The following is a 26,866-nucleotide window of genomic DNA, read 5'->3' on the forward strand; positions in this document are numbered from 1 at the left end:
CCGGACGGAGACCACCTTACGGCGGGGCGCTCCCGCCCTCCTTGGGAGGGATAAATGCTGACTTCAGTCCCGAAGTTCCCAAGTGCAAAGTGTGCCCCGCCGACCGCCGCGGGCGAAGGAAGCCTGGGGGGCCCCTCCTGCACTGGGACTTCTGCTCCCCGCATTCCATTCCCCTCTTTCGCGCCGGCTCGGCCAGCGCCAGCGGAGGGCCTGTGCCCGTCTGTGGAGCTTTTTAATCCACACCCCCCCCCCCCTCCGCCAGCACGGAGAGGACTCGCTGCTCGGCCCCACAGAGAACAAGCTAACTGCAAGGATGTGGAAGGTGCCAGTTCTGCTGCTGGTTTTGGGAAGAACGCTGCTCTGGGTTCCGGCAGACGGAGGTAAGACGCGGGGCCAGCGCCGCCCTGCAGCTGCTGTTGGGGGCCAGCGAGCCGGGACTTGCTGGGGTGCCGGGGCCTGGTATTTGCGGGTGCCCAGGGGAGCAGAGGGGAGCCGGAGTGTGCGCGCACGCCAGCCTGGAGGGCCCGGGACAGGGCGAGGCAGCGGCTTAGCTGGTGCCAGGTCCCAAAGAAAGAGCTGAACGGGTGCGAGGAGGGGCCCCGGAATCCACAGGCAGCGAAAGTGGGGAACAGTGGGGGGTCTCCCCTCACGGGCAGCTCAGCTCCTGTCACGCCCTGCTCAGCTCAGCTCAGCTCAGCAGAGATAGGGTGGCGGATGACTGCAAGGAGCCATCCGTGGCCGGGATGGGGCTTTCCTACTGGGCTGTGCCCAGGAGAGATGCCCGTGGCCTCCGGAGAGATTGGCCCCAGGGCATGGGGAGGGACGTTCGGGAGTGCTGGGGCGCGGAGAGGGCTCCCCCCGTGCAGCGCAGCGAGTGTCTATCTCGGGGCTGCTGAGTCTTACACGCCGTGCGCCCACATGTCAGGCACACTCAGGACCCCATCGGCGGGGACGGCGGGAAGAGGCCCCGGGATCCTCTGTGTGGAGGACAGTGTGTGTGGGAAGGACGGAGTGGACGGCCCCTGAGCAGCACAAGGGAATGACGAAGGATGGCTGGGAGCCTGAGGTTTACTGAGTTGGTTTGGGGCCGGGTTGAACTTGGTCAGCAGTGCCAATGACCACATGAGCCTTGGTGACTCCTCAGACCTGAAATGCATTCAGTCTGATGACAGGGGTTCCGCCTGCCTGGTCATCTGCAACTTTCCGTTCCCTCCCCTCTTCTTCCTCACACAGCCCCCGCCCCCAGCCCCCCAGCCCTCACCTCCTTCTGCCCAGTCGGTGGCATCCTCAAACATGTGTCAATATTTTATTTCTTTTCTTGGGTTTTTATTATCTGTTTCTCCCCAAAGACTCTAAGCTCCCAAGGACACCGCTGTTCCTTAGCCTTGATCCCCGGGGCCCAAACAAAGTCTGGTGCATAGTAGTCGCTCACTAAATACTGATGGAAGGAATTGTAATCGAACGGATGCTCTTTGGAGCTGGAGGTGGCTGAGCTGTGCTCTGAAAGGGAAATGTACCTTTTCCAAAGTGAGGATGGAGGTAGTCCCCCCTTCCAGAGGAATCCTGGGAGGGAGTGGCTTGAAGGAGGAGTGGACCTGACCTAGGCCGCTGTAATTCCCCGTCAAGACAGAAATACCCAGCCCTGGGGAAAGGATCCGGGGGTGCGAAGCACTTCTGTACTGACCGTCTGTGCGACTGTCTGCTTCCGAGAGCGGGAGTGACTCTCTCTGCAGGCCCCTGGACTATTTGTGGTGGCCCTATCTTGGGCACTTCTCTTTTCGCTGCCATGGGCCCGACTCTGCATTTCAGTCACATTTCCTTTTTGGCGAGACAGCGTGCAACACAACAGCATTCCGTGCTCCGCAGGGCAAGGTGTGGGAGGTCCCCAAACCGAGCCCCACCCAGCCCTGCTCGGGAAAGACGGCAGCTGGGCGCATCCTCCATTTGCTCCCAGGGAAGGGTTAGCTGTAATTACCTTGAAGCCCGTTCCCGAGTGTCACAGTTACTCCTGAAGGGTGGCTGTAAACCTAGTCTGAAAACACAGCCGAAGACTGCTAAAGGCAGAAGCCCCCCCAGGGCTGCGGGTGGCTGGGAGGGGATGGCGGTGTGTGGATGCCGATTTGCTGGCCTGCTGGCAAGGAGCTGAGGCCCCGGGGGCTTTGTCTGAGGATAATGAGTGAAGCAACTTGCATATGGATGAATAACTTCATTGAGCTAAGCTATTGTTGGCTCTCTGTTGCAGAGTCGGGCTGGGGGTAATTATGGGGATGAATTTTATCATCCTTCTCCTAGTACCCTTCCCCTTCCCGGGGCCTCCCTCACCCAGCGTTGTGATCCCAGTTGGTTTTAGAATCTGGGCCCGGGTGTTGTCTCAGAGGATGTCAGGGGGTTCAAAGCCGCTCCGCTGGGCACGCATCTGGCATTTCCTCAGTCGTCAGCGCCCGCCCCCCCGCCGTTTGCTCTGAAATTTCATCCACGACACGCACGTCCAGGCCTCTCCGTTGGTTTGGTGGAATTCTGCAGGCTGCTGCTTGCTGCAAAGCCACATGTGCTTTTCCGGGACCAATCTACCCAGGATTAATCATGCAGCAAACAAATTTCCCCGAAACGCTTGCCAGTTTCGGAGGCCCCAGAGTCTTCGAGAGTTTGTGTGCTGCTCAGGGCTCCGATCGAGCGTTTCACAAAGGCCAGGTCTGCGAGAGCCCTGGTGAGGGAGGCCTGTCCAGTGCGCCGGTGCAGGAAGTCCAAAACAGCATTCCACACAGAAAACACTTTTTAAAAGAGGACCCAGCCGTGAGGAGGCTAAGGCAGGGCAGGGCGCGCAGGGAGGAGCCGTGGCTGAGCAGAGGTGCACGGCCCCTTCTCTCTCGCTCCGGCCTCGGAAATCAGCGGCCCGCGAGTCACTCCACACCAGAGAATTGTAAAGACCCCAACCTCGGTGTCATGGTGGTGGACGGTTTGGCCAAGTGGGAGGGACACCGCCTCCCTCCCATTCCCATTCCCCAGCGCGGCCTCTGTAATCATCGCAGCTCCTTAAATTGTATGTTATTACCTTCAGAAGACGCCAGAACTGGGATTCAGGAATGGGTTTCACTCCCAACCCTGAGCTCTTTCTGCTACATTATATTGCCAAACGAGAGAGAGAGAGAGAGAAAGAGAGAGAGAGAGAGAGAGAACCCCATGTACACACAAAGGTTGAAGTTGAAATGAAAGGTTAACCTCACTTTAAGTTCCTTAAACAGGAGAGCACAAAGGTTTAAGAGGTATACAGAAGAAGTCCTTTACACTAAATATTTGCCCTACTGTTTTTACAGGGGAAACTCCCAAAAACTGGGTTCTTCTGGCCAACGCAGTAAAGAATGAAAGATCAGTGAGTCTGTGAGCACGCAAGCAGGGTTTATGGGTGACCCGGTCTTGTGGAAGAGACCCAGCCTAGCCCGGGTGGGGGTGGGGAGCTGGAAGGCACAGGTTCGGGGTGAAGCAGGGTAAGGGTGGCGAAAGGCCCGTGTGGCGAGTGCGCAGGGGTGGTGAGGGCTGGGACGGCCAGAAGCCAGGTGGCCTGAGGCCTGGTGTCCTGGCCAGGCGGCCGGAGAGCCAAGAGCTCTGGCCAAGAGCGCCAAACCTGCCAGGCCCTTTGTCCTGAAGACTTAAAAAGTTGAGTGGGTGAAGAAGTTACATACTGATTGACAGGTGAAGGTGGTGCCAGCTTTGGGTGGTGATGGGGGAGCCGGCGGCGTGAGCACCTAAAGGAGTTAACGGGCTTCTTCCTTTAGGCTTAGGGTGCCTTTCGGGCTTTGGGATGAAAGCAGAGTTGCAAAGGCTTTCTTTCCCAGTTCATGGGAAAGATACATAGAATTTCAAGGGCTTCCTTCCTTCCTGCCTTTATTTCCCCTCTGGCTGCTCATTCTCTGTAACAACACTCCTCTGAGAAGGACACTGTCCCAGTGCATCACCGTGGGATGCATTAGTTCACCGCCCCCCCAGGGGTGACGCAGCATCCCCGGCAGGTTGGGTGAGGTGCCGGGTGCAGACTCCTGTGCACACCCACCATTGTAAAGCTCTCTGAACTCTTCCCCAGCACAGCAGCAGACCTGTGCTTAAAATTCCATGGGCTTATCTGAATATTTGTCATATTTCTGGCGTCTGAGCATAGGCATGCCAGGTTAGAACTTGTGGAACTATTACAGGGGAGGAGAGAGAGAGAGAGAAGGCTCAAACACTTAGCACACCCTTGCAACACTCACTTGAGAAGCCCGAATAAGATCCTGCCACCCCTCCAGGAAACAGCTAGTGAGAGCATTTTTGTTGCAAGAGAACTGAGTGACCGGGGGGACAGGGACGAAGCGGGCGAGGCAGGTACTTCTAAAGCCAAGTAAGCGGTGACTGAGATAAGCCCCAGGATTCCCACAGGGTGAGCAAAGCATGAAGCGGCTCTCGATTGCACGTTCGAATTGTTTCCCTGCTGATTCCTGAAAACTCTGGGAAAGGAAAGCGATCAGGCGTTTCATCCGAGCGCTCGGAGATGGAGCCGGTGAGGGAACAACAGGAATTGTGCCAAGTTCATCCACGGCAGGAAGACGAGGTGGCTGTTTCCTTCCCTGCGTCTCACCCCAGCACCCACCAGCCAGCCTGCTCGGGGACGGGGTCCGGTCAGGGCCGGCATTCCCTTCAGCTTCAACGCGCTGGGTGGGCGGGCTCTCTCTCTCTCTTTCTTCTGGCCCGGTGCCTTCGCCCCGTAGGAGAGCGCTGTGTCCTTTGAGGACAGTCCAGCTGGAATCGAGCCAAGTCCGGAGGGAAGGCCGCAAGGCCTGCCCACCTCCATCCACCCAGGGGTCTGCCATGGACCTGCAAAGTGGAATGTCATGTTTCAGTTCGGGCCGCACTCAATGCCATGCCGGCGGCGGGGAAAGAACCCAGAACAACACAACCGTCCAGAGGATGGTCAGCTTTCCGGAGGAAAGTGTGCTCCTGACCCCTGTGCAGAGAGGGCCAGAGCCGCCAGCTGCGGGGAGAGAATGTCCCGGCATCATAATTGCCCTTGCGGCTTCTGCAGCCTGCCGGGGAATGCCAGCTGCATAGAAAACGGGTGGGGAGCGGGGCAGAGGGGCATGCGAGAGTATGTGTAAACATGTGACCGAGGAGAGTGGAGTGTTTCCTGCAATTCATCAAGGTGTGTCCCTCCGGGAGACTAGAGCACCGCTGAACAATACGCGTAACGGTGACCCAGTGAGTAGAATCCTGCCCAAAGGGTTTGGCGAGGTCCAACCTGCCTTGCCCAAGGACTTCATTTTTTTACTTCACAGCTATTTCTTGAGAAACTGCTTTGCGAGTCAGGCAAGGCAAACGTTATACCTGCTTGCAGCTGGTAGGCCAGATGTCACATAGGCTGGGGCTGGGGAGTCTGATCTCAGGGACAGGGAATCTGTGATGAGTCAGAGATGCCTGCTCTGTCATGGCCTGGAAATGGTCCCCCCGACGGCCTCGCCCTGCTCCTGTATCCTACATAACACGGGATGATGTCTCGGGTAGTCCGCCCTTGAGAAGGGTATGCGTTGGATAAAGCATCGGAAACGATTTCCTGTTCCCAATACACGACTTGGTTTCCTGGCCCCTGGTGAGCTGGGGTCATGTGACACATTGCCACCTGAGCTGCACCGCCCCCTCATGAGACTGAGCTTCTGAATCTGTGAGGCTAAGGGAACTGGCTTCTGGGTGGAGGGTGTTCACGGCAGTGACTCTGCGACAACCGCTAACGTGTACTGAACGCTTACCACGTGGCCAGGCCCTGTTTCCCTTAATCTGCTCCGTGGACCTCCCAGGCAGCAACCAGTTGCGTTTTATAGATGAGAAAAGAAGCTCGGGGGGTGGGGGTGGGGCTTAGTAACTCACACACAGACGCAGCGCGAGCAAATGGCAATGGTGAGACTTAGCTTCAGGCAGCCCACCCCCAGAGCCCACGCCTCTAACCACTGAACACAACAGCCAGCTGTGCTTGGGGGTGAGGGAGCCAAGGACGCCCCGGAAAGTCAGCCGTTGGATTTCCTCAAGTTCCTTGTGGGGCAGCACCAACGCTTGTTGTTTGCTAGACACGTAATTCAGATTGAAGAATTGTGGTGCCGGCGGCCCCAAATGGAAGGGCGCGGTCCCTGCCCCCTTAAAGCAGGTACAAAATACACGCCATCGAGAGCTCTGAGAGTTGGACAGGGAGCACAAAGTGGGATCGCAGCTCACCAAGAGTGGCGAGGCGGACGCGTGTGGGACCCAAGGACCGGGATCCTGCAATCACAAGAGAACACGCGAGGAAAATAGCCCGTCCAGAGCAGCTCATGCCATTTGGTATCTGCTGGAGGAGTTGGGACCTGAGAGTCCTGTGGCCGCTGGGAGCCGGAAAAATGCCCGTGGGGGAGATGGGACTAGGTCTTGGCTGTGAACGTGGTGAGGTGGGTTGGACAAGGTATCAGGCAGGGAAAGGGGTCCTGGAAGATGAAAACACTCAAGAGTTACACGGGAAGAGGCCTGGGCGCCGAGGTCTGGGCGGGAAGGGCCGGGAGGGGCCAGGGAGGGCCGGGAGGGGCAGGGAAGGCGGGTGGAGTCTGGGCCATTGAGCCGGGGAGTGGCAGGAAAGTCAGGGAAGGATGAGTCCGTGCTGAGTGGGAGAGGTGGACCTTTTTCTGTAGGCAACACTAGAAAGTGGGAGTGGGTGGGTCGTCAATAGTGGCTGTTGGAAGAAAATCAGTGACGATGGCATTGGGGGGACGGAGGCTAGTGTATGGGACGAGTCAGGAGGAAGAGACTGAGGGTGGTTGGTGACCACAGAAGGACCGATGACATCAGACCTTTGGGGGAATAAGGGCCAGCAAGGCTTCTGCCCAGGATTTCCCAAAATTTTTAGTTTTTCATTTCCTGGCTTCTTGTTATTCGCCTCTTACGACACTCATCGCTGTGATAAAGAATGTTACTGATATTGCGACTCACATGTCATGGAATTAACCCCTTTAACACCGACCAAATCCAGTGGTTTTTAGTGTATGAATATAGAGTTGTGCAACCAGTACCACTGTCAATTTTAGAATATTTTTTCTTTTTAAAAAAATTATTTAATTTTTAGATGGAGGAGTAGGGAGGGGGGAAAGAGGGAGAGAAACATCAATGTGTGGTTGCCTCTTGTGTGCCCCCCACACTGGGGGGGACCCGAACTGCTACCCGGGCATGTGCCCTGACTGGGAATTGAACTGGCGACCCTTTGGTTTGCAGGCCAGTGCTCAATCCACTGAGCCACACCAGACAGGACCAAATTTGGAATATTTTCATCACTCCCCTCCTCCAAGCTCCCAAACCATTAGCGGCTGAATAACATCCCACTGTATGGACAGACCACCTACTGTTTATCCCTTCACTAGCCGATGGACATTTGGGGCTGTTCTAAATAAAGCTGCAAAGAACGTCCATGTGCAAGTCTCTGTGCAGACATAAGCTTTCATTTCTCCCAAGTGTATACCTAGGAGTGGAATGGCCGGGCCACACCATTACCCCGTGTTTAACTCTTTGAGACACTGCCAACTGGTATCCAAAGTGGCTGCAGTATGCTTACATTCTGACCAGCAATGGGAAAGCATCCCAGTTTCTTTATATCCTTGCCAGCACTTGTTAACTTCTGTTTGCTTGTCTTTAACACCAGCCATCCTAATGGGTATGAATTGGATTCTCATGGAGGTTTTGATTTGCGTTCCCTAACGACTGAAGATATTGAATATCCTTTCATGTGCTTATTGGCCAACATTACATCTCCTTTGGAGAGATGCCTATTCATCTCCTTTTCTCCTTTCAAAATCGGATTGTCTTTTTATTGTTGAATTCTTGATATGTTCTGAATCCTAGACCCTCGACCCTTATTAGATGTATGAATTGCAAATATTCTGTGGGTTGTCTTTTCACTTTCTTGATAGTGTTCACTGAAGCATGACTTTTTAAAATTTTGATGAAGTCTATGTTATTTTATTTTTCTTTTGTTGCCTAGAGTGTTGATGTCACACCCAGGAAGCTGTTGCCTTGGTTTACTCTTACGTTTTCCTCCAACAGCTGCATTGTTTGAGCTCTTGCATTTAGGTCTCTGATTCATTTGGAGTTAATTTTTATCCATGATGTGAAGGACTGACCCAGCTCCATTCTTTTGCGTGTGGATGACCCACTGGTCCCAGGAACATTCGTTGAGAAGTTGATTCCCCATTCAATTATGTTGGCAACTTTGTCAAAGTCAATTGCTCATTCTTTATTCTAGGTTTGGACTCTTTTTTTAAAAAAGATTTTATTTATTTTTAGAGAGGGAAAAGAGGGAGAAAGAGAAAGAGAGAGAAACATCAATGTGCGGTGGCTGGGGGTCGTGGCTTGAAACCCAGGCATGTGCCCTGACTGGGAATCGAACCTGCGATGCTTTGGTTCACAGCCCGAGCTCAATCCACTGAGCTACGGGCCCAGCCAGGGCTAGTTTTGGACTCTTCATCCTATTTATTCCATTGTCTCTGCATCTATCCTTGTGCCAGGGCCACGCAGTCTTGGTTTTTCATGTGGCTTTGTAGTACGTGCTGACATCGGGATGTGGGAGTCCTACTGTGTTCTTTTCCGAGATTGCTTGGCTAGTCTTTTCACTGTGTTTTAATTCTTTGTGTACATCCTGCCCCTTAGAGAAGAGAGGAAGACCTAGGTCATCTTCAGCACTTAAAAAACATATGGTTTCTACATAGTAAACATTTGGCAGGAGGAAGAGGGAAGAAACTCAGTGACCCACGTCTTTGGGCAGGAATGACAAAAAAAAGTGCATGATAGAACTTGGGTAGGAGGGGTGAGAGGTTAGGAACCGGCACTGAGTTTGGGGTAATAGTAAGACACCCGATTGGGGTGGCTGATGGGTACCTGGGGAGAGACTCAACTAAAATGACATCAGAAATAAAAGCCCTGGCGTCAACGTTTGCTGCCTGAATGGCCCACTGATTGGAACAAGGGGGGAGAAAAATGGCAAAGGAGGGTCACAGAGATCCCCCCAGCTGAGAACAATTGTTTAAAAAAAAACAGCAAAAAACCTACCGCAGCACACTTCAAACTCTCAAGCCTGGCTTAGGATCAAGGCCAAGGGCGGCCTGAGGAAACACAGCACATTCTGCACATTCCTGAAGGTCTCATCCTCCTGGGCGCACAGCTGGGCAGTCTGCGAGCTGCATGGGCGGACGGTGAGGTCAGAGCCAAAGGGGCTTCTCTTTTCACTCTTGCGACACCAGGGCCTGCTCAGCTGACGGCTGGGAGCGTTCGGGAGCTATTTCCCAGCAGATGGCCAGTGCTTCCCAGAACAGTCCGCCACACCGGGGCGATGCCTTGCTGGGGGCAGCACTTCTAAAGCGGGCTTTAGTCGTCTGGTAATTCAAGCCCTAAGCTGTCTCTCCTAGCCGGCGGCCCTTCGTGCGGGGGACTCCACCCCGTGAGGTCCCAAAAAGTTATTGCACAGGTGTTGATTCCAGTTGACAGAACTGTGAGCTCATTTCCTCTCACCGAGAACATTCTGCTCTTGGTCGAGAGAGAAACCTCTCCCCAGGTTGAGTAATCTCAGCTGAGGTTACAATCAACAGCCTCTACTCTTGACTGTTTGAGGAGGTCTGAGCCCTGTTTGTGATTGTGGGTGAGTGGCTAAGTTGAGTCACCCCGGGGGACCCTGAAAAGCATGACTATTCATGCATTCATCCATCGCTCCGCTGTCAGAGGCTGGGCTCCTGGCCGGGCATGAACCCACGGCAGAGTGGCACGTGGCCCGAAAAAGCCTACAGGTCATAGGGAGAGAACAGGGAACACCAGTGTTATGAAGTCCTACACTAGCTCAGGAGATGACTTTCTCCTGGCACCTGGGGCGGGCTCTGAAGGAAGAGGTGTTTTACCTGGGTCAGGTAGAAGAGTAGGAAAGGGTGTGGATGGAGGTGAAGGGTGAACCTGCAGGTACCCTTGGCCTCCAGAAGCCCGCAACCAGGGCAGCTCCAATTCCACTCCGGCCCCTTCTGTGTGACACAGAAAGGAATGTGGGTGGAGGGACCCGCGGAAAAGTGACCGAGACACGCGAGGACGGTGTGGCATGGTGGCCAGAGCGGGGGGAGGAGGTTGGCTGTAGGCGTACTCTTCCAGTCAGCTGCTCAATGAACGCCTGCCATGCGTACCACGGTGCCAGCGCCTGGGGTTATGCGACAGTGTGGGCTTTCAGTAGCACTTTGCTGCGCAGAGGAAAATTAAGTGTGTCATTTCTGTGGGACTGAGCGGCAGGGCCAGACCTTCTTGAAGGTGCCTTGATTTTTCCATGGCCAAACTTTTTTTTAAGAATTTATTTACTTATTTTTAGAGAGAAGGGAAGGGAGGGAAAAAGAAAAGGAGAGAAATATCAATGCGGGGTTGCCTCTTGTGCGCCCCCTACTGGGGACCTGGCCTGCAACCCAGGCATGTGCCCTGACTGGGAATCGAACTGGCAACCCTTTGGTTTGCAGCCCTCGCTCAGTCCACTGGGCGACACCAGCCAAACTTTTGATCCAGGAAGCAGTCCACCAGGATCCATGGAAAGGGCGAGGTGAGGCTGAAGGCAAAACCCACTGGCTGCGTCAGTGATTGTATTGACCACAGCCTAAGGTCTGCCAGGAGGAGCTGAGGGTCCGGCACATGGCCCTGGGCTAAGGGAATGGCTTTTAATATCTCAAAGAAAGGCGTCTACACAAGGCGAGAGTTGGGCAAATCTGCAGGACATGAGGAGTAACTGGAAAGATGTGGTCAATAGAAGCAGAGTCCCAACACCTTTCTTCCCATGATAGGAACCCACTGCGTGGTAATCAGACAGCTCAGCAGGACGCTGGGGACTGTGCGACGCAGGCTGGTACCAAGTCTGAGCATCTTGGTGATTACACTGGGTGCTCTTCAGCACCCTGGAAAGTGTCGGGGATTGACATCTTCCTCCAGTTTGGGATGCATTGATTTTTCAAGCTTCTGAGCACAATATTGAAACATGATAGAGAAGTAATACCCAAAAGCCTGTATCTGGACAAAGGAACAGAAGCAAACATTTCTGTTTTTGGTTTTCAAATAGATGTTTTGACCCTCCCCGCAAAGCATTACTACTTCATTCCACAAGTAACTGGGAGAGGGTTGCTAGATCTAAATGTTTATTAATTCTCTTACAGGGGAAAACCAGAACTTCCTAGGATGTTGTAAGAAACAGAGAGAGAGAGAGAGAGATTCTTCTTCTCAATGGCCGCAGAAATCATTCCAGGCCCATGTAGTCAACCCTCTTCAAAGGCTTATTTGTGTATTTAGATGCAGGAGCAGCCAAAGATCGTAGAAAAAAAACAGGAAATGTGAAAGACACCTTAATCCGTTGGTTTTTCAAAAGCCCAAGGCTAGCTCAGCTTGCGTCTTCTTTATTTTTAAAATCAACTTTCCTGTTTCAAGAGAAAACGCTGTCCAGGGGGCTCAGAGCCGTCTGACTCTGAAGCTTCAGGTCAGCAGGGAGCGGCCGGGCTGCACTCCCCTCACGTGGAGACAGAGACGGTCCCAGACTCTTTATCTAAATGGACGCGGAGGACTTTCTGCGGCTGTCCTAGGGAAACGAGGGGAAGCCCAGGGGAGGATGTGGCATCAGCCAGGAACATCCTGCTTCACTCGGGACTCCCAGCTCAACGCTGTCACCGACGGAGCTCCTGCAGGCGGTAAAAGGAACGCTTGGCTCCGATGTCTTGTCTTTATTTCTCATTATTGGTGGGCAATGACCTTGGACACTTCCCAGACACTTCCTGGCCAGTTCTGCACCTCCCTACTGCCACTGTCTTGGTGCGAGCACCACCCACTCCTGCCTGGACAACAGAAATAGCCTACAGGGTCCCCCGTCCCAGTCCGATCCCAGGGCCAGCGCCGATACACACCCGCCGTTCATGCTGCACCCAGCGCGGCCTCCCGGACTCGGGTGCTACCACGTCCTCTCACCCTCCAGCTGAAATCGAAACCCCTTGCAGAGTCCCACCGGACTGGCCCTCCACCCCTCCCAGGCTTTTCCTTCTTTGTTCAATAATTTTGAAAGAGGATTTTATTTCGTTTTAGAGAGAGAGGAAGGGAGGGAGACAATGAGAGAGAGAGAGAAGCATTGATCGGCTGCCTCTTGCACACACCCAACTGGGGACCTGGCCTACGCCCCAGGCACGTGCCCTGACCAGGAATCGAACCGGTGGCCTTTTGGTTCTCGGGCCAGTGCTCAATCTGCTAAGCCATCCCAGCCAGGGCCTTTTCCTTTTCTTTTGATAGTTTATTTTTCATTGTGTTTTTTCCATGACCCTTTATCACCCTTATACACATGGAGTATGTATACTCCCTTCCCTCCTGCAATGCAATCACCAAGCACCCCCCCGCCCTGTCTTGTATCTCACTACCCAGCCATATTGACCCCCACCCCCGTGTCTCGAGGTGCAGGGCCCCTAGCTCGTTCTGGGCTTTGTGCACCTGCCCGCGGCTCACTCGCTCATTCAGCGAATACGTATGGAGTGTCTCCGATGTGCCAGGCATTTCGGGCAGTAGGGACACTGAGCTAAAACGGTGTGTGTTCTTGTGGGACAGCAACTAGGAAACATACGGCACAGTGAGTGGCAAGTGCTCTGGCCAGTGTGTATCAGTGGAGGGGGGGCAGGTAGTGATTTCACTGGCATGGTGGGGGCAGGGGTCCCCGAAAGTGTCCTTTGAGCAGAGATCTGAAGGGGATGGAGGAGCACTGTCTTAACGTTTTCCTGGTTTATGTGCTTGTTATGACCCCACCATCTACCTACCCCAGCAACACCCAGATCCACAAGAGTGGAGAGCATGCCTTGTTTACTCCTCTGCCTCCAGTGCCCGGAAAGGGGCCCAGCGCACACAGTAGGTACACAGTAACGCCTGGGGATGTTCTGGTGAAGCTCAGCATGGTTCCAGCCTCGACCGTTGCTGCTGCCTGCACTCGTAGGGCCGAGAGGAGAGCTGCCACTCACAGAGCCACCACCTTTTACAGCAAATCACACCTTCCTTCTGAGCTGCCACTTCTGGAACCTTCGTCCCAGAAAGGGGCTGATTTGAGCAGACTGAGATTGCGGTCATGACATATGCAGATTGGAAGTTCTAACAAGATGGGGTTTCTTAAGGGGAGGTGAGACGCCAGGGGAAGCCGTGGCTTCTGGCAGCCAGAGGGTGAGGAGCAGGATGGGGCCCAAGGGGAGGTTGTGGGGAGCCGGCAGGGGGCAGTGAGTGGGCTTCCCTGCCTTCGGCAAGGTCCGGGCACGCCTCTGGGTCTGCGTGGGTGAGCACTCGCCAACCAGGCAAACTCGGCGAATCGTTTCACTTCCGATGTTGTTAAGGAAGAAGCTATGCTGACACCTGTTAGCACAGTTGGGACACTTCATTCAAGACGGGTCTCGGCGTTGAGAGAGAGAGAGGGCTCAGCTCTGAACACGACAGAGGAGCTGGGGACTTACAGCCACAGAGCAGCGTCGTGGGGGCGGTGGGGATCGGTGGGTGGGGAGTCACCACGAGGAGGGGCATCCTTGCTGGGGGCAGGCCAAGGACTTCGACCTCAAAGGAGGCGGGTGGGGAACTTGGTCGGATATCAGGGGCGGGGGAGTCTCTGTAAACTGACTTAGCAGGGTTCTCCCGGAAACTGGACTTTGCTTCAAGGATGAGCACAGACGCCCAAGGTCACAGCCTCACGGAGAACAGGGCTCGGAGGCGCCTGACTGAAGTCTGGTCAAGGAGAGCACCAACCTCTCTCTTCCCTCGTTCAACAAGTGGAGACGACAATGCCGGTGTAACTAACTGCGCACGGAGCCGCTGTGAAAGTGTCGTCCACAAGGCATTGTGTAGACCCCACATGGCTGAACAACGGGAGGGGGCAGGGTCTTGTTACAAAGCCGTGCCTCTCGTGTTCAGCAGAACCTTCGACTTGGACAGACCTCAGGGCCTGTGTGTTCTAGCAGCCTGCCCATCCTCCCGCTGTCTGGGCCCGGTTTGGTGCTGGCTACATTTCTGGCACGGAATTAACCTGGCGGTGGGCAGCTGCTGCGAGGAGGGAGGGAGGGGTAGCCGGTGCTGAGGGGAGCCCAGATTTGGGGATGTGTTCTGGGAAGAATTGGCAGGCAGGGCAGTAGGAGAGGGGGCAGCCGGCAGGTCTCGGGCCGTGTCAGCTGGTCCGTGTGCTGAGAGGCTCCTCCCTCCACCGTGATGCAGCCGCTAGAAAGGAGTCGTTGTCCCAACCAGAGCTAGTCCCGAAGCAGTGGGGGGAAGAGGGGTGGTGGCAATGACAGCCTAATCTTTTGGGAGGTGGAAATCAAGTCATATTCCCATTTTACATCATATGTCACAACGTAAGACAAACAGAAATTTAAGTGTAAGGTGAATACTTATATATAACCTTGAAGGTAGGGTTGGTTGTTGTCCCATCAAAGGGACGAAACAAGCTTAATGAATCTGATGGGCGACAAAACTCACCAGTCACAAAGGAGAGGGTGCCGATGCCAACCAGCAAAACAAATGTGTCAGCATTTATTCCAGAGACCGTATTCTTAAGGTTATAAAAACACCTATAAAACTCTGAAAACGATGAGTACCATCAGAGAAAAATGGTCATAAAAGAAGACATTCCTGATGGCCGACAAACAGATGAAACAACTCTCTACTACAAATCAAAGAAATGTAAATAAAACTGAAGGATTGAAAACACTTACTCGAAGGTTTGTATCAAGAATTTGGAGCCCTGGCTGGCGTAGCTCAGTGGATTGAGCGCAGGCTGTGAACCAAAGTGTTGCAGGTTCGATTCCCAGTCAGGGCACATGCCTGGGTTGCAGGCCACGGCCCCCAGCAACTGCACATTGATGTTTCTCTCTCTCTTTCTCCCTCCCTTCCCTCTCTAAAAATAAATAAATAAAATATTAAAAAAAAAGAATTTGGGATGTTACACACAGTGACAATAACAGCGTGATGTAGGTTGCATTGAAATCCTGAAATATTTATAAAGAAATGCCATCCCTAAAATGTATGTCAATTAGAATAATTTCTTTAGAGATAGTAGGCTTTAATGCCAAGATAGAAATGATTCATAATTAGCACCTTCATACCAATAAGCACCTCTGTAGTAGTTCTTATCTGTTCTCAAATTGAAGAACCCTAAGGTAAAATGGATTTATCTACATCTTCTCATAGGTACTATAAACTTTGACCTAGCTTTGCAAAGAATAACACCTCCCCGCTAAAAAAATTCCAAAGTCAGTGGATGGGTTGCCACTGAATTTGGAAACTTCCACTGGTTCTGAGCCGCCTCGGGGTGAGGCTGGGCGTGACAGGAAGCGGTGCTACTCGAGCACAGTTGCCCACCGCTTTGGACCGACACTGTCGGTGCAGGTCCATCCCGACATTTACATGAACAGCTGCGTGTGCTGCCTGCGTGCGCACACGCGTTAGAAAGAAGAAAGGACAGGCGACCCAAGGCATCCATAGTGCATGGTTTGAGTTTCACCATTCAAGGGAGGAGGCTGGCAAACGCTGGCTGGAGACTCGGCAGCTGGGCTGGGAGAGCCCTTCACCCAGGCGAGCAAGCCATCAGCCAAAATAAGGGGAGAGACAATTGAGGATCTCTCGTTAAAGATCAGCTTTCCCAGGGAGCAAAGAGAACGCCAGGGCAGTGGGACAAAGGACATGCATCTTAATCACAAGCGTCATTCATAAAATGCCTTTTGTGTATTCAGAGCGGTTTTAGTGCTTGGCTCTGCCGGCCGAGAAAAGAACCAGCAGGAATTTTTATCGTCACGCTTTCAATGAACCGAACTTTCTGTGAGAGAACTCTGGCCAACTTCATTCAATACGTGACTTTTTTGTTAAAGCCACAAGGGTGGTTTGTTTTTGTTTTTGAAAATTAGAGGATGCCCCAGAGTAAGTGACTGCGCTGAACAGTTTCAGAAAACAGTTTTAAAGTTGATGGTTTGTTAACTGAGTTCATAGCAGGAGAGAAAGAAAAGAAAATAGGATACTTCAGGGTTTTTTTTGTTTTTGTTTTTTGTTTAAAATAAGGACTACTCGTCAGGCAAAGGGATATTTCCCCTTGGGCTCAATAAACGACATTCAGTATTTGCCTACATCACAGCCATAAATCCCAGTGGGAGTCAATGACTACCCCCACCCTGTCCCCCACCCCCCCACTGCAGCCGATGGCTCAGAGGGGAGGCTAACCGTGGGCATGCACTGAGGTATTCAGCTGGTGCTAACTGGTGGAAACCTTTTGCCACCCAGATGAAAAATAAACACACGTACTTAGGAGGTCCATCCAAAGCCACTGCAGTAAGACTCCAGATGCGAAGAGAACCAACGAATTCCCTCCGCAGGCTCTCTCCGTCTGGGCACCGGCAAAGGGGTTGTGATCAAATATTTACCAGCAGTGCCTTTGGCTGGGCTGGCGAAGCGTCGAGAGGAATACAGTGTCTGAAGTCTGCTCGCTAACTGGGGCACTGCCTGAATGCGAACTCCGCTCTTCAATCACGCACTCAAAGCAGTCCCTGCGCGCACCCTCCCTCCTGGTCCTGGGATGCGTGTGCTCTCTTATTTTGCAACTGCCCTTAGTCATGGAATTTCCAGAGCCCCTCTGTGTCTGGGGCCAGAGCCTGTGGCCAGTGAGTCAGATTTTTAACAACCGAAGGGTTATTTGGTGAGTTGAGATGGTGCTCCGGCTTGGTGGTGATTAGTTCAGATCGTGGCGACACAGGGTGAAGAGGCCACTGCTGTGATCTGTTCTCTGCCCAGCTGTGGAATTCATCCTGTTCGTCCTGCTGTCCCCCCACCCTACCCACCCCCTCTGCTCCTCATTCATCCAGTGTTCATGCACGGGAGCCCGTGGTGGGGGGCCGGGGCAGGGGCAGGAAGGTCTCTTATTGGTAAACCTCTCAGTGCACAAAGAGGTCTTTCAGTGATCTCTGGCATCCTTAAGTATATCACTGACTTTCCCCTGTAGACGTTAACCCAGCTGTAAAATAAGAGGTCGAACTCAGTGTAACCTCTGAGGGCAGCGGTCAAAGCCAGTGCTTCTAATCATTCCTGTAGGCAGCAGCCTCGAAATTAAACGGAGAGCAGGCTTGATGCGGCGAAGATGAGGACCCTGCCTTTGCATATCCTGGTTCGGCAGGTTGGAGATAGAGCCTGCAAAAGTGGTGTTAGAGCGCTTTCGAGGTGACTCTGATTCAGAATTTTTCCAGGTCTAAGTGGTATTCTACTAACCCGAAAACATTCATTCATCCCACGGAGTGGCACCAGGGAAAATCCGACTCGTTACTGAATGGGAAAGATGCGCATCCCTCTGCTCCGGGGGCTTCAGTGGGATCCCGGGGAGGGGCTGGCTGCTTGGCCTTTGTGTATTTCCACCCGCCTTTCCTTGGCAATGGAGACCTCCAGGCCGTCCCTGAGCCAGAGGTACGGCACGGAGAACGGTTTGTGGTATGCAGGGAAGGTAAAAATAACAACAACAGATCCCCAGAAGAAATGGGAAAAAAATCATCTGGTTGTAGCCCGCCCTCTAGGTCTGCCCGCACGGCTTCCACCGTAAGCCCTGACTCAGTCTTTCTTTCGTAGCCGTCACGGTCCTGCCAGAGGATGACATTACCACCTTAACTGCGGAAGGTGGCACGGTGAACCCAGGTGTGGAAGATGATGCAGTGACTCCAGGTGCCAGTAGAGACCCCTCCGAGTCTGCTGGCTTCACAGCTCAGGTGAGTGGCCTGGGAAGAGGAAACTTCAGTTTGCAGGCATGCAATCACATGCAAGGATGTGTGTGTGCGTGCACACACACACACATATATTTATATTTATATATTTAAGTATACAGAATCAACAGGAGCCACCACAGGAAGGAATTGTTACGTGGCTTGCAACAAAAGGGACCTCCCAGTTTCATCCAGCTAGCAGGTAGCGGGTGTGCTGATCACAGGTGATTTGAGAGTATATACCAGTCTTCTCAAACTGGTAAGGAAGTAGGTTTGTAGCTGTTTGATATATTACAGCCCACTTTTCTTTTCTTTTTTTTTTTCAGTGAGCAATTTTTTAGAAGATTTTATTTATTTATTTATTTATTTATTTTAGAGAGGGAAGGGAGGGAGAAAGAGAGAGAGAGAGAGAGAGAAACATCCATGTGCGGTTGCTGGGGGCCATGGCCTGCAACCCAGGCATGTGCCCTGACTGGGAATCGAACCTGTGACACTTTGGTTCGCAGCCTGCACTCAATCCACTGAACTATGCCAGCCAGGGGTTACAACCTACTTTTCAATACAAGAAAGTCTTGGACCTTGCAACACTGGCATTGCTATGAAAGTTTCTAGACATGGAGTCACAGTTTCTTGTCTTCTTGTGACTGGTAATAACCACAGACTCTAAGCCATGAACAGAGCACGCTGGTATGGTCTGTGTGAAGTCCCAAAGGACACATTCCCAACCTGATGAATTTTGGTCAGTTCAGAGGTGTCTTAAGCACCTACCATGGGTGCTTAAGATGAGATGCCAGGCTCTGGGAGACACTGAGGAGGTCTAGAAGCCACACTTCGACCTTTGAGGGAACCCTATTCCTCCCTCCCGAGACACCCCCTGGAGTTACTCTCTAGCTCAGAGGTCAGCAAATGATTCACCAGGTTTGGCCCACCACCGGCTTTTGTAAATAAAGTTTTATTGGAACACTGCAGGTCCTGTTCAGTTGAGAATGATCTCAGGCTGCTTCCCTACTTATAAGAGCAGAGTTGAGTAGTTGGTTGCAACGGAGACCAAGTGGTCTACAAAAATGAAAATGCTTACCATTTGGCCTTCTACGGAAAAGCGTGCCAGCCCCTGTTTTGGCATACCCCCAGGGCTGAGAACCATGCTAAGCACATAGGAGATACTCATGAGCATATCTTTTATTGTGTTAAAAGACACGTAACATTAAATGTACCATCTGAACCATTTTAAAGCGTACCTATAAGTCAGTAGTGTTAAGTATATTCACCTTGTGCAACAGATCTCCAGAATGTCTTCATCTCACAAATCAGAAACTATGCAATAGCTCAGACAATAGCTCTCCTTTTTCGTCCCCCTCCGGCTCTGGTAACCTCCATCGTACTTTCTGTCTCCATGGTTTTGACTCCTCTAAGCACCGCCTATCAGTGGAGTCACATGGTGCTTGTCTTTGGTGACTGGCTCATTTCACTCAGCATAATGTCCTGAAGGCTCATCCATGTGGTGGCATGTGTCAGAATTTCCTTTTTTATGGCTGAATAATATTCCTTTATCTGGATATACCACATTTTGTTTATGCATTCAGCATTGATGAACATTTGGGTTGCTATTGGCTATTGTGAATGGTACTGCTATGAACATGGTGTACGAACACCTCTTGCCAACCTCACTTTCTTTTTTTTTTTAAAGATTTTATTTATTTTTATTTTTAGAGAGGGAAGGGAGGGAGAAAGAGAGAGAGAGAGAAACATCCATGTGCGGTTGCTGGGGGCCATGGCCTGCAACCCAGGCATGTGCCCTGACTGGGAATCGAACCTGTGACACTTTGGTTTGCGGCCCGTGCTCAATTCACTGAGCTATGCCAGCCAGGGCTGACCTCACTTTCGATTCTTTTGGGTGTACACCCAGAAGTGGGGCTGTTGGATCAGATGATAGCTCTGTTTCTCATTTTTTTCGAGGAAACTCTGTCCTGTTTTCCTTGGCGGCTGCACCATTTCCACCGACACCAACAGTGCACAAATGTTCCGATTTCTCCACAACCTTGCACACACATTATTTTCTGTTCTTTTGATAGTAGCCATGCTAACAGTTATGAGGCAATAATCTTACTGAGGTATTGATTTGCAATCCTCTGATGATTAGTGATAGTAAGAAGTTTTTCATCTGCTTGTTGGCCACTGTGTATTATCTTTGGATAAATGTCTAAGTATTTTCCCCATTTTTTAATCAGGTTATTTGATATTTATTTTTTGTTATCAAGTTGCAGGAGCGCTTCATACCTTTATCAAGTATATGATTTGCAAATAGTTTATTGCACAGGTTGCCTTTTTCCTTTGTTGATTGGGTTCTCCAATACACAAAGTTTTTAAGTTTGATATGGTCCTATTTATCTATTTTTGCCTTTGTTGACTGTGCTCATGACCATATTTGTTGAATGAATGCTTTTGTGCGTTGGCATAAACTTTGGAGTCAACGGAAGCTCTTCCAAGTCTTGTTCTGTCTCTCCTTGGCTATGTGAGTGTGGATTTATTTTCTGATCTCTGTAAGCCTTGTCCATACTGTAGCACTAGTAGGATCTATTTCATAGGGTTTTTTTGTGCGGAGTAAATGGGATGTTTAAAGGGGCTGTCACATAGTAAGCTCTCTTGGGGAGCGGGAGAGGGCAGTGAAGGATGATAACAACATAATATGTGCCCCCCAACATGCTGCAGGGAGGAAGTGCCACTCCAATTCAAGGAAGAAAAAGATTTAAAGCTTAGAGATCCGATATTTTCTGAAGAATTAAGACCCATAGAAGTAAACATTTGGCACTCATTTATGGAGTTGGCTTGGTTGTATTCCTGTTCCCACTCTTCTGTTTGTTTTTTTCCTTGTTTCCACTTCCCATTTAGATCGTCATGTATTTTATATAAGAATGCCCCCTTACATTCTTTTCTCTCATGAGACAGTGTCTGTATGTAAAAACACTGTTCCATTTCTGTCCTGCCTCCTTTACTTCCCCAACAGGTGCCCACAAACACGAAGAACACAGACCTTCTCACGGAGGACCTGCCGACTCTAGGCAGCGGGGTCCCTGGCCAGGAAGAAAGCCGGAGCACCACCACCTTGCCTGTGGCCACCAGTCGCCCAGGGGGTAAGGACACCGGTCACCCCGATGGGCACTGACCTTGTTTTGCGTGACCAGTACAGTCCCCAAAACATGAACAAACGTAACAATCAATAGGGCACATGTTGGAATACACGAGTGAACTGTGAATTATGGGGTAGTTTCAGGATTCGGTGAATGAGGTTACTAAAGCAAATCTGATTTATTGGGTTGCTGAACATGGCTCTTTACCTTGAATGACAGCTGGTGATAATGCCCCAACACAGGCAAGTCTGGTGTCATGTTCCTGACCCTAAGCTGATAAACTGCTACACTGAGAACTTTGTGTTTTCACCCAAGAGCATAAGACTCAGCCAACCTATGGAAATCTCAATAGATTGTATACTGCTATTTACCATTGAACAATGAGTTTATGTCTGTACCCCAGGAGCAAGGATGTTTCCTAAAGCAGTGTGGTCAGGATTTGGGGTCACACTTGTCACGCACAGTTGGCACCTACAGTCAGTCATGTGAACGGAACACCTCGGAGGGAAGCTGTGGAGGAGACCTTGGGTCTTTGCCATGAGTATGAGGTTTGGACCATCACTGCGATGCATGAGGAAAGGTCATTGCCACTACGACTCAGCAATGGAAAGAGATAGCTTCCTATTCCTAGAACTTTCTTAAAAAATTAAATCCTTAAAAAAATAGGCTCTAATTTTGTAGCAGATAGGGTGGGAGAGAAAAGGAGCTAACTCTGAAATAGCTACAATGAGTTATTTCATAAAAATCATCTTATCTATCATAGACAGGTATTTTTAGCTTTAAATGAAAGTATACCCAAAGACCTCCTCTAAAGCCAAATGCACGACTGAACACCCAGAAAGTTATTCTTTATTGTCAATGTACATTTCCAGACCCCCACACCAATCTGGTTTTATAAAATCTATAATACACCTGAGGATTTTTACAAAATGCTTTCTTTTGTACCCCCATGTGCATAGCAACATTCTTTTTTTAAACAATCAGAGTTTTTTTTAAAGATTTTATTTATTTATGTTTAGAGAGGGAAGGGAGGGAGAAAGAGAGAGAGAGAGAAACATCAATGTGTGGTTGCTGGGGGCCATGGCCTGCAACCCAGGCATGTGGCCTGACTGGGAATCGAACCTGCGATGCTTTGGTTCACAGCCCACGCTCAATCCACTGAGCTATGCCAGCCAGAAGTGGCATTCTTTACAATAGCTAAAACGTGGAAGTCATGAGCAGTTGAACAGATCAACAAAATGTGGAGAATACATACAATGGAATGTTATTCCACCTGTAAAAGGAAGACACTTCCTTTTTACAGAACTGTACCACAGTTCTGACACGTGGTACAACATGGGTAAACCTTGGAACATTATGCTAACTGGAATAAGCCAGTCACCAAAAGACACATGTCGTGTGATTCCACTTAGATGTGGCACAGGGACTAGTCAAGGTTACAGGGATGGAAAGTGGAAGGGTGGTCGCCTGGGGCTGGGGGGTGGAGGAGGTGGGGAGTCAAGGTTTCATGGGTATATAATGTCTGTTTTGCGAGATGGAAGGAGCTCCTGCAGGCAGGTGATGGTGGTGATGGCAAAACAATATGAACGTACTTTCTTCCGTTGAATTGTACGCAAAAATGGTGAAGATAGAAAATGTTGTGTAATCTATATTTTACCACAATAGAAAAGAAGAGCTTCATAAAAGTGCTGTGAAAATAAAGCCTCAAGGTTACTCCAAGATGCTGAAGAAATGGTTAACATTCAAACATCCAAGAAAACCAAAAAGGGCTAAGCTAGAAAAGTATCGTCAATATCATTTGTCATTGGGAAGAATCTTAAATTATGGGAGACAAACTGATCATTTGCAACATGAGCTGACAGCTAATTGACAGAAAAGGAAACAGAAAATTCCAAGTCAAATATTCTTTCTGTCATCCCAGGATACCTCTCCTAATCCTTAAAAAAAGAAAATTCTCAATTGCCCGGAAAATACTCATGGTTACTCTTCTGTCCAGGCCCCTACCCCAGCCCATTACAAAATGTGTGATTTATAGTGCATTCCCACTTTAAATATCAGTGTCCCAGGAAGTTTTCGCATGAGTTAAAATGTGATCGTAAGCACTGGGGCTTTTTAAGAGCTAGTTTTATTAGGGCAGCAGATGTCTTTCCTGTGAAACGCCCAAGGTCACTGATGTTCCCACATATGACACATTTTGTGATCACAGTCAAGTAATTAACTGGGAGGGAGCTAGGGAGTACAGGACTAATAAGCTCTAATTTAGTGAGGAAACTTCCATAAACTTTATTTTTGGCATTTTCTAACCAGTGGTGTCACTGATGGTGATGATGGCATGTTATGAGGCTGGAAGTGGCAGCCACTGCGTTAAGCGAATGATTGACCTGTCTCTGCTGGTGTTTGGCAGCCAGGGATGACATTTTGGGAGTTGACTGGGTGACCGGGAGGACCCGTGTCCAGCCCTTTCCTGACCACTGTTTTATGGTGATGACACATCTTGAGCTCTGGGTAGATGATGCATCAGAGCCACAGGCCTTGCTTGTACAGGGAGAGCTGGGATTGGGGCCCCCTACCCTGGGGCCATCCTGAAAAGGCATCTTTCCGAAGACAGCCTTGGTACAAGGTGGGTGGCTTCTTTCAAACCCAACCATTAGAAAAAAAAGCAAGCAGCTTGTTGCTGACGGCCAACTGATTTCACCTTTGATTAGGGAAGCTGTTGGCTATCTGTAGTTTGCAAGTTGTGAGCTAAGGTTGTTGGTTAGACCCGGCTGATTCACGTCTCTCTGCTGCATCACCAAACCACGGTGCCTTGACTTTTCTCCCTCTGCAAACTACGCACACAAATATCGCCCCCGGGCCCCGACCCCTGAGGAGTTAAGGACTCTCTGTATACAAAGAGGTTGATGGGAGAAACAAAACACCTTCATTTTTTTGCATAGGAATTGTGTAGAATTATCTGCAAGAAGCCCACAATTGTATTACTTACAGGAAGGTACTTGTAAGGAAATAACTGATACCCTTGTGATGGGTAAACAAAAATATTCACATTGCAAGTATTAAACTAGGTTTGGCTGCAGCTGGAAATCCTAAAATCACAGTGGCATCAACAGAAAGGCTGTATTCTCTCACTAAACTGAGCTGTAAGATGTCAATTGTGCTACCAAAGAAAAGGCAGGGAATTGCTGTAATGTCACAAGACGGGTCCCAGTCTTGCCCACGTCTTCCGAAACCCAAGCATATTGCTCTCAAAATGAAAATTCTTCAAAATAGACCTCATCACAGTGGGTTGCATGATCTTGACATTGAACGAAGAATCAACAGCCTTGGATCTTTATGTTACCCTAGGCTCTGAAACGTTTTGACCCTTTATTTAAGACCTCTGTGGGCCAGTTACTTTGACTCTGCCCTTGAAAGTCGATAGGAGTCAAATACATGGAGGTACTGAGGACCCGGAAGTGTCCAGTATTCATAAATTCCATAATGATGGCTCTGAAGACAGGAGCGTGTCAAAGCTTGCTTAAAAATTCCCTGACCCAGTTTATTTAAGAAATTATCTTCTTTGCTTTTATTTTGCCACCTTCCACTTAGGGTAAATTCATCTTGTGCCAATTGTGAAATTATAGTTATTAAATCCTAATAATTCTATATCATTACCTCTCTCTACAGAAGACACACAGACAACAGTGGAGAAAGGTAAGCTAGATTTTGGTATCAAAATATTCTTTGGGGGTTTTAAAAAAAAGAAGAGGAAGGTTTCTTTGAACCTCATCTTCCTGATGAATTACATTCTTTTCTGGATGGGAGCCAGCAAGCGCAGAATAGAGAGCCTTCCGAGAAGAGGTTTCAAACTTCTTTTAGGGGAATTGCCTGTATTTGAGAAGGAGCAAACCACAAATGAGTGTGTCTGCCTGGTGGCAACTGTGGAGAATGGTGTCATATCACCATTTATTGTTAACCAGGAGCGAAAAGGGGTCTAATTTCAAAGCCGTACACAAATGCCACACAGTAATTAACTGTGAAGCCAGTGGTATGCTTCGTTGACCCTGAGACCCAGGAATCATTAAATGGGATTAGAACAGCCCGCAGTTCCTACTCTTCTAAAGCTGGATACAGAACAAACAGCATGGAACAGTATTTGTGCTCCACAGCGGGGCGGTGGCCGTTGTATCACAGGTGTGTTGTTTGTCGAGGGCTCATGGTTTTTCCTTCTCACTCAGATGGCTTGGCGACAGGGACCCTGATCGGAATCATAGTGGGGGTCTTACTAGCCATTGGATTCGTCGGCGGACTCATCATCGTGGTCGTGCGGAAAATGTCGGGAAGGTACTCGTAAGTAAATGACTTACCCCCGTGTGATAGGTCAGTGGAGGCAGTCACTTACAGCGCTCTGGCCTCTGAACCAATGGGAACCTTCAGATGAAGGTCCTGGTCAGAGGACCCTACCGCCAGAAGTACTACGTCTGAAGTTGCCCCAGAAGAATGTGCATCTTGGTAGGCCTTGTCATTTCCGAGAAAAGACAGCCAGAGCTGGAGGTGACTTGTTGTTGACTCCCCTGGAACTCTGGCCAAATTGGACCTCGTGACTTGATTTTCCAACTACCTGACTTGAGAGAAAACCCAAACCCAGTTTTAACTTGACACCTAGTCACCCTGCTCCCAGTCATCATAGCTGAGAGGTCTCCAGAGGGCCCTCTGCTACAGGGCCAGAGCTCCGTGCTGGTGAGGAATTTTACTGGGGTGGGGACCCTCTGTCCGTCCTGCCCTGGACACACCCACATGCGTGGTAGTGCACTCCTGGCATTGGCTGTTGGTGAAAGGAAGGCATTCTATCTCTTCATTAAAGTTCCCTAAGAATTTGGAACATTCAAATACATAGCCAGAGGAAACCTTTTGCTTATTTCTGTTGGAGAGATGATATATGACCGGGCATATAGGGACAGGGACAGGACAGATGCTATGGATCCGGGAGGCTGGGGGACAGGAATCATGCAGTTGCTGATTTCTGTATTTGGAGATGCCTGGGAATCTGACCGTGGCTGTGCAGGGACCAGGCACGTGGGAGGAATGGTCTGGAAAGAAGAGCATCAGGTTTCCAGACTGGAACAGGGGTGTCCAACCTTTTGGCATCTCTGGGCCACACTGTGAGAACAGTTGTCTCGGGCCACACATTAAATACACAAACATAAACGAAAACCGATGAGCAAAAAAAAACCGGTTTTAAGTGAATTTACGGTTCTGTGTTGGGCCGCATTCACAGCCATTCTGGGTTGGACACCCCAAAAGGACAATAGGAACATGACTCACAGGATTCCTAGTCATGGTGCCAGTAAAAGAAGCGACAGTCACCCTTCCCTTTGTTTTCACAGGCCCTAAAACGCTGAAGAAGTGCGCCCTTCTGCCAAAACGTTTAAAAGAGAGTTTCCGACCTCCCCCGTCCCTGAGCAGGCGGGAGAAGATGACCCGTGGACATGCCTGGCCGCCCCACTCAAAATCCACGGCGATCCCCCCCGGCTTGCAGAAGTCACTGAAGGAACGATGACTCCCAAGACTCGCTCCTTTAAGCGTTTGCCTTTTGAGAAACTTTTTAAAAAGACATATTTTGGAAAAAGGTGATTTAAAAAAAAATGCATAGAAAAGGGAGCGCAACTATGTAAATTGACTTGTAACTAAGAGACACGACCTAACTCGGTCGATGTTAGAAACTGTAACCACATCTTTGTTCCGACCGTTCTCTCTGTTATTGTTCAAATGCAAAGGAATCTGGAAATATTTACACCGATGGAGTCCTTGGGTCTAGCGCTGTGTCAGCAAATGGCATGAGCCTTTTGCAATGTCCGGTTGAAATGTAGACATTCCAGTCTAGTTTGGTCTACTTGAAAAGACTGATTCGGTATGAATAATCAAGTAGAAAAGTCTCAACTTGGGTAATATGTAAATTCTCACCACGAGGCCCCGGGGCAGCAGCCTGTGGGC

General features: G+C 50.3%; 1 protein-coding gene across 2 annotated transcripts; it reads left to right on the forward strand.

The window, feature by feature from the left end:
- On the forward strand, positions 1-26,662 carry PDPN (podoplanin). Of its 2 annotated transcripts, none has more exons than XM_045860072.1 (6): positions 1-380; positions 17,638-17,774; positions 20,773-20,899; positions 24,560-24,586; positions 25,111-25,222; positions 26,260-26,662. In XM_045860072.1, the coding sequence occupies exons 1-6, from the start codon at positions 314-316 to the stop codon at positions 26,264-26,266; spliced, it is 477 nt and encodes a 158-aa protein (XP_045716028.1). In that variant the 5' UTR covers positions 1-313; the 3' UTR covers positions 26,267-26,662. The 2 variants fall into 2 exon arrangements, with proteins under 2 accessions (XP_045716028.1, XP_045716029.1); XM_045860073.1 differs by having other exon boundaries at positions 25,111-25,216.
- The last annotated feature ends 204 nt before the right edge of the window (positions 26,663-26,866 follow it).

This window comes from Phyllostomus hastatus, unplaced genomic scaffold (assembly GCF_019186645.2).
Source record: "Phyllostomus hastatus isolate PE091 unplaced genomic scaffold, TTU_PhHast_1.1 phas_scaffold_182, whole genome shotgun sequence".
NCBI classification, from domain to species: Eukaryota; Metazoa; Chordata; class Mammalia; order Chiroptera; family Phyllostomidae; genus Phyllostomus; species Phyllostomus hastatus.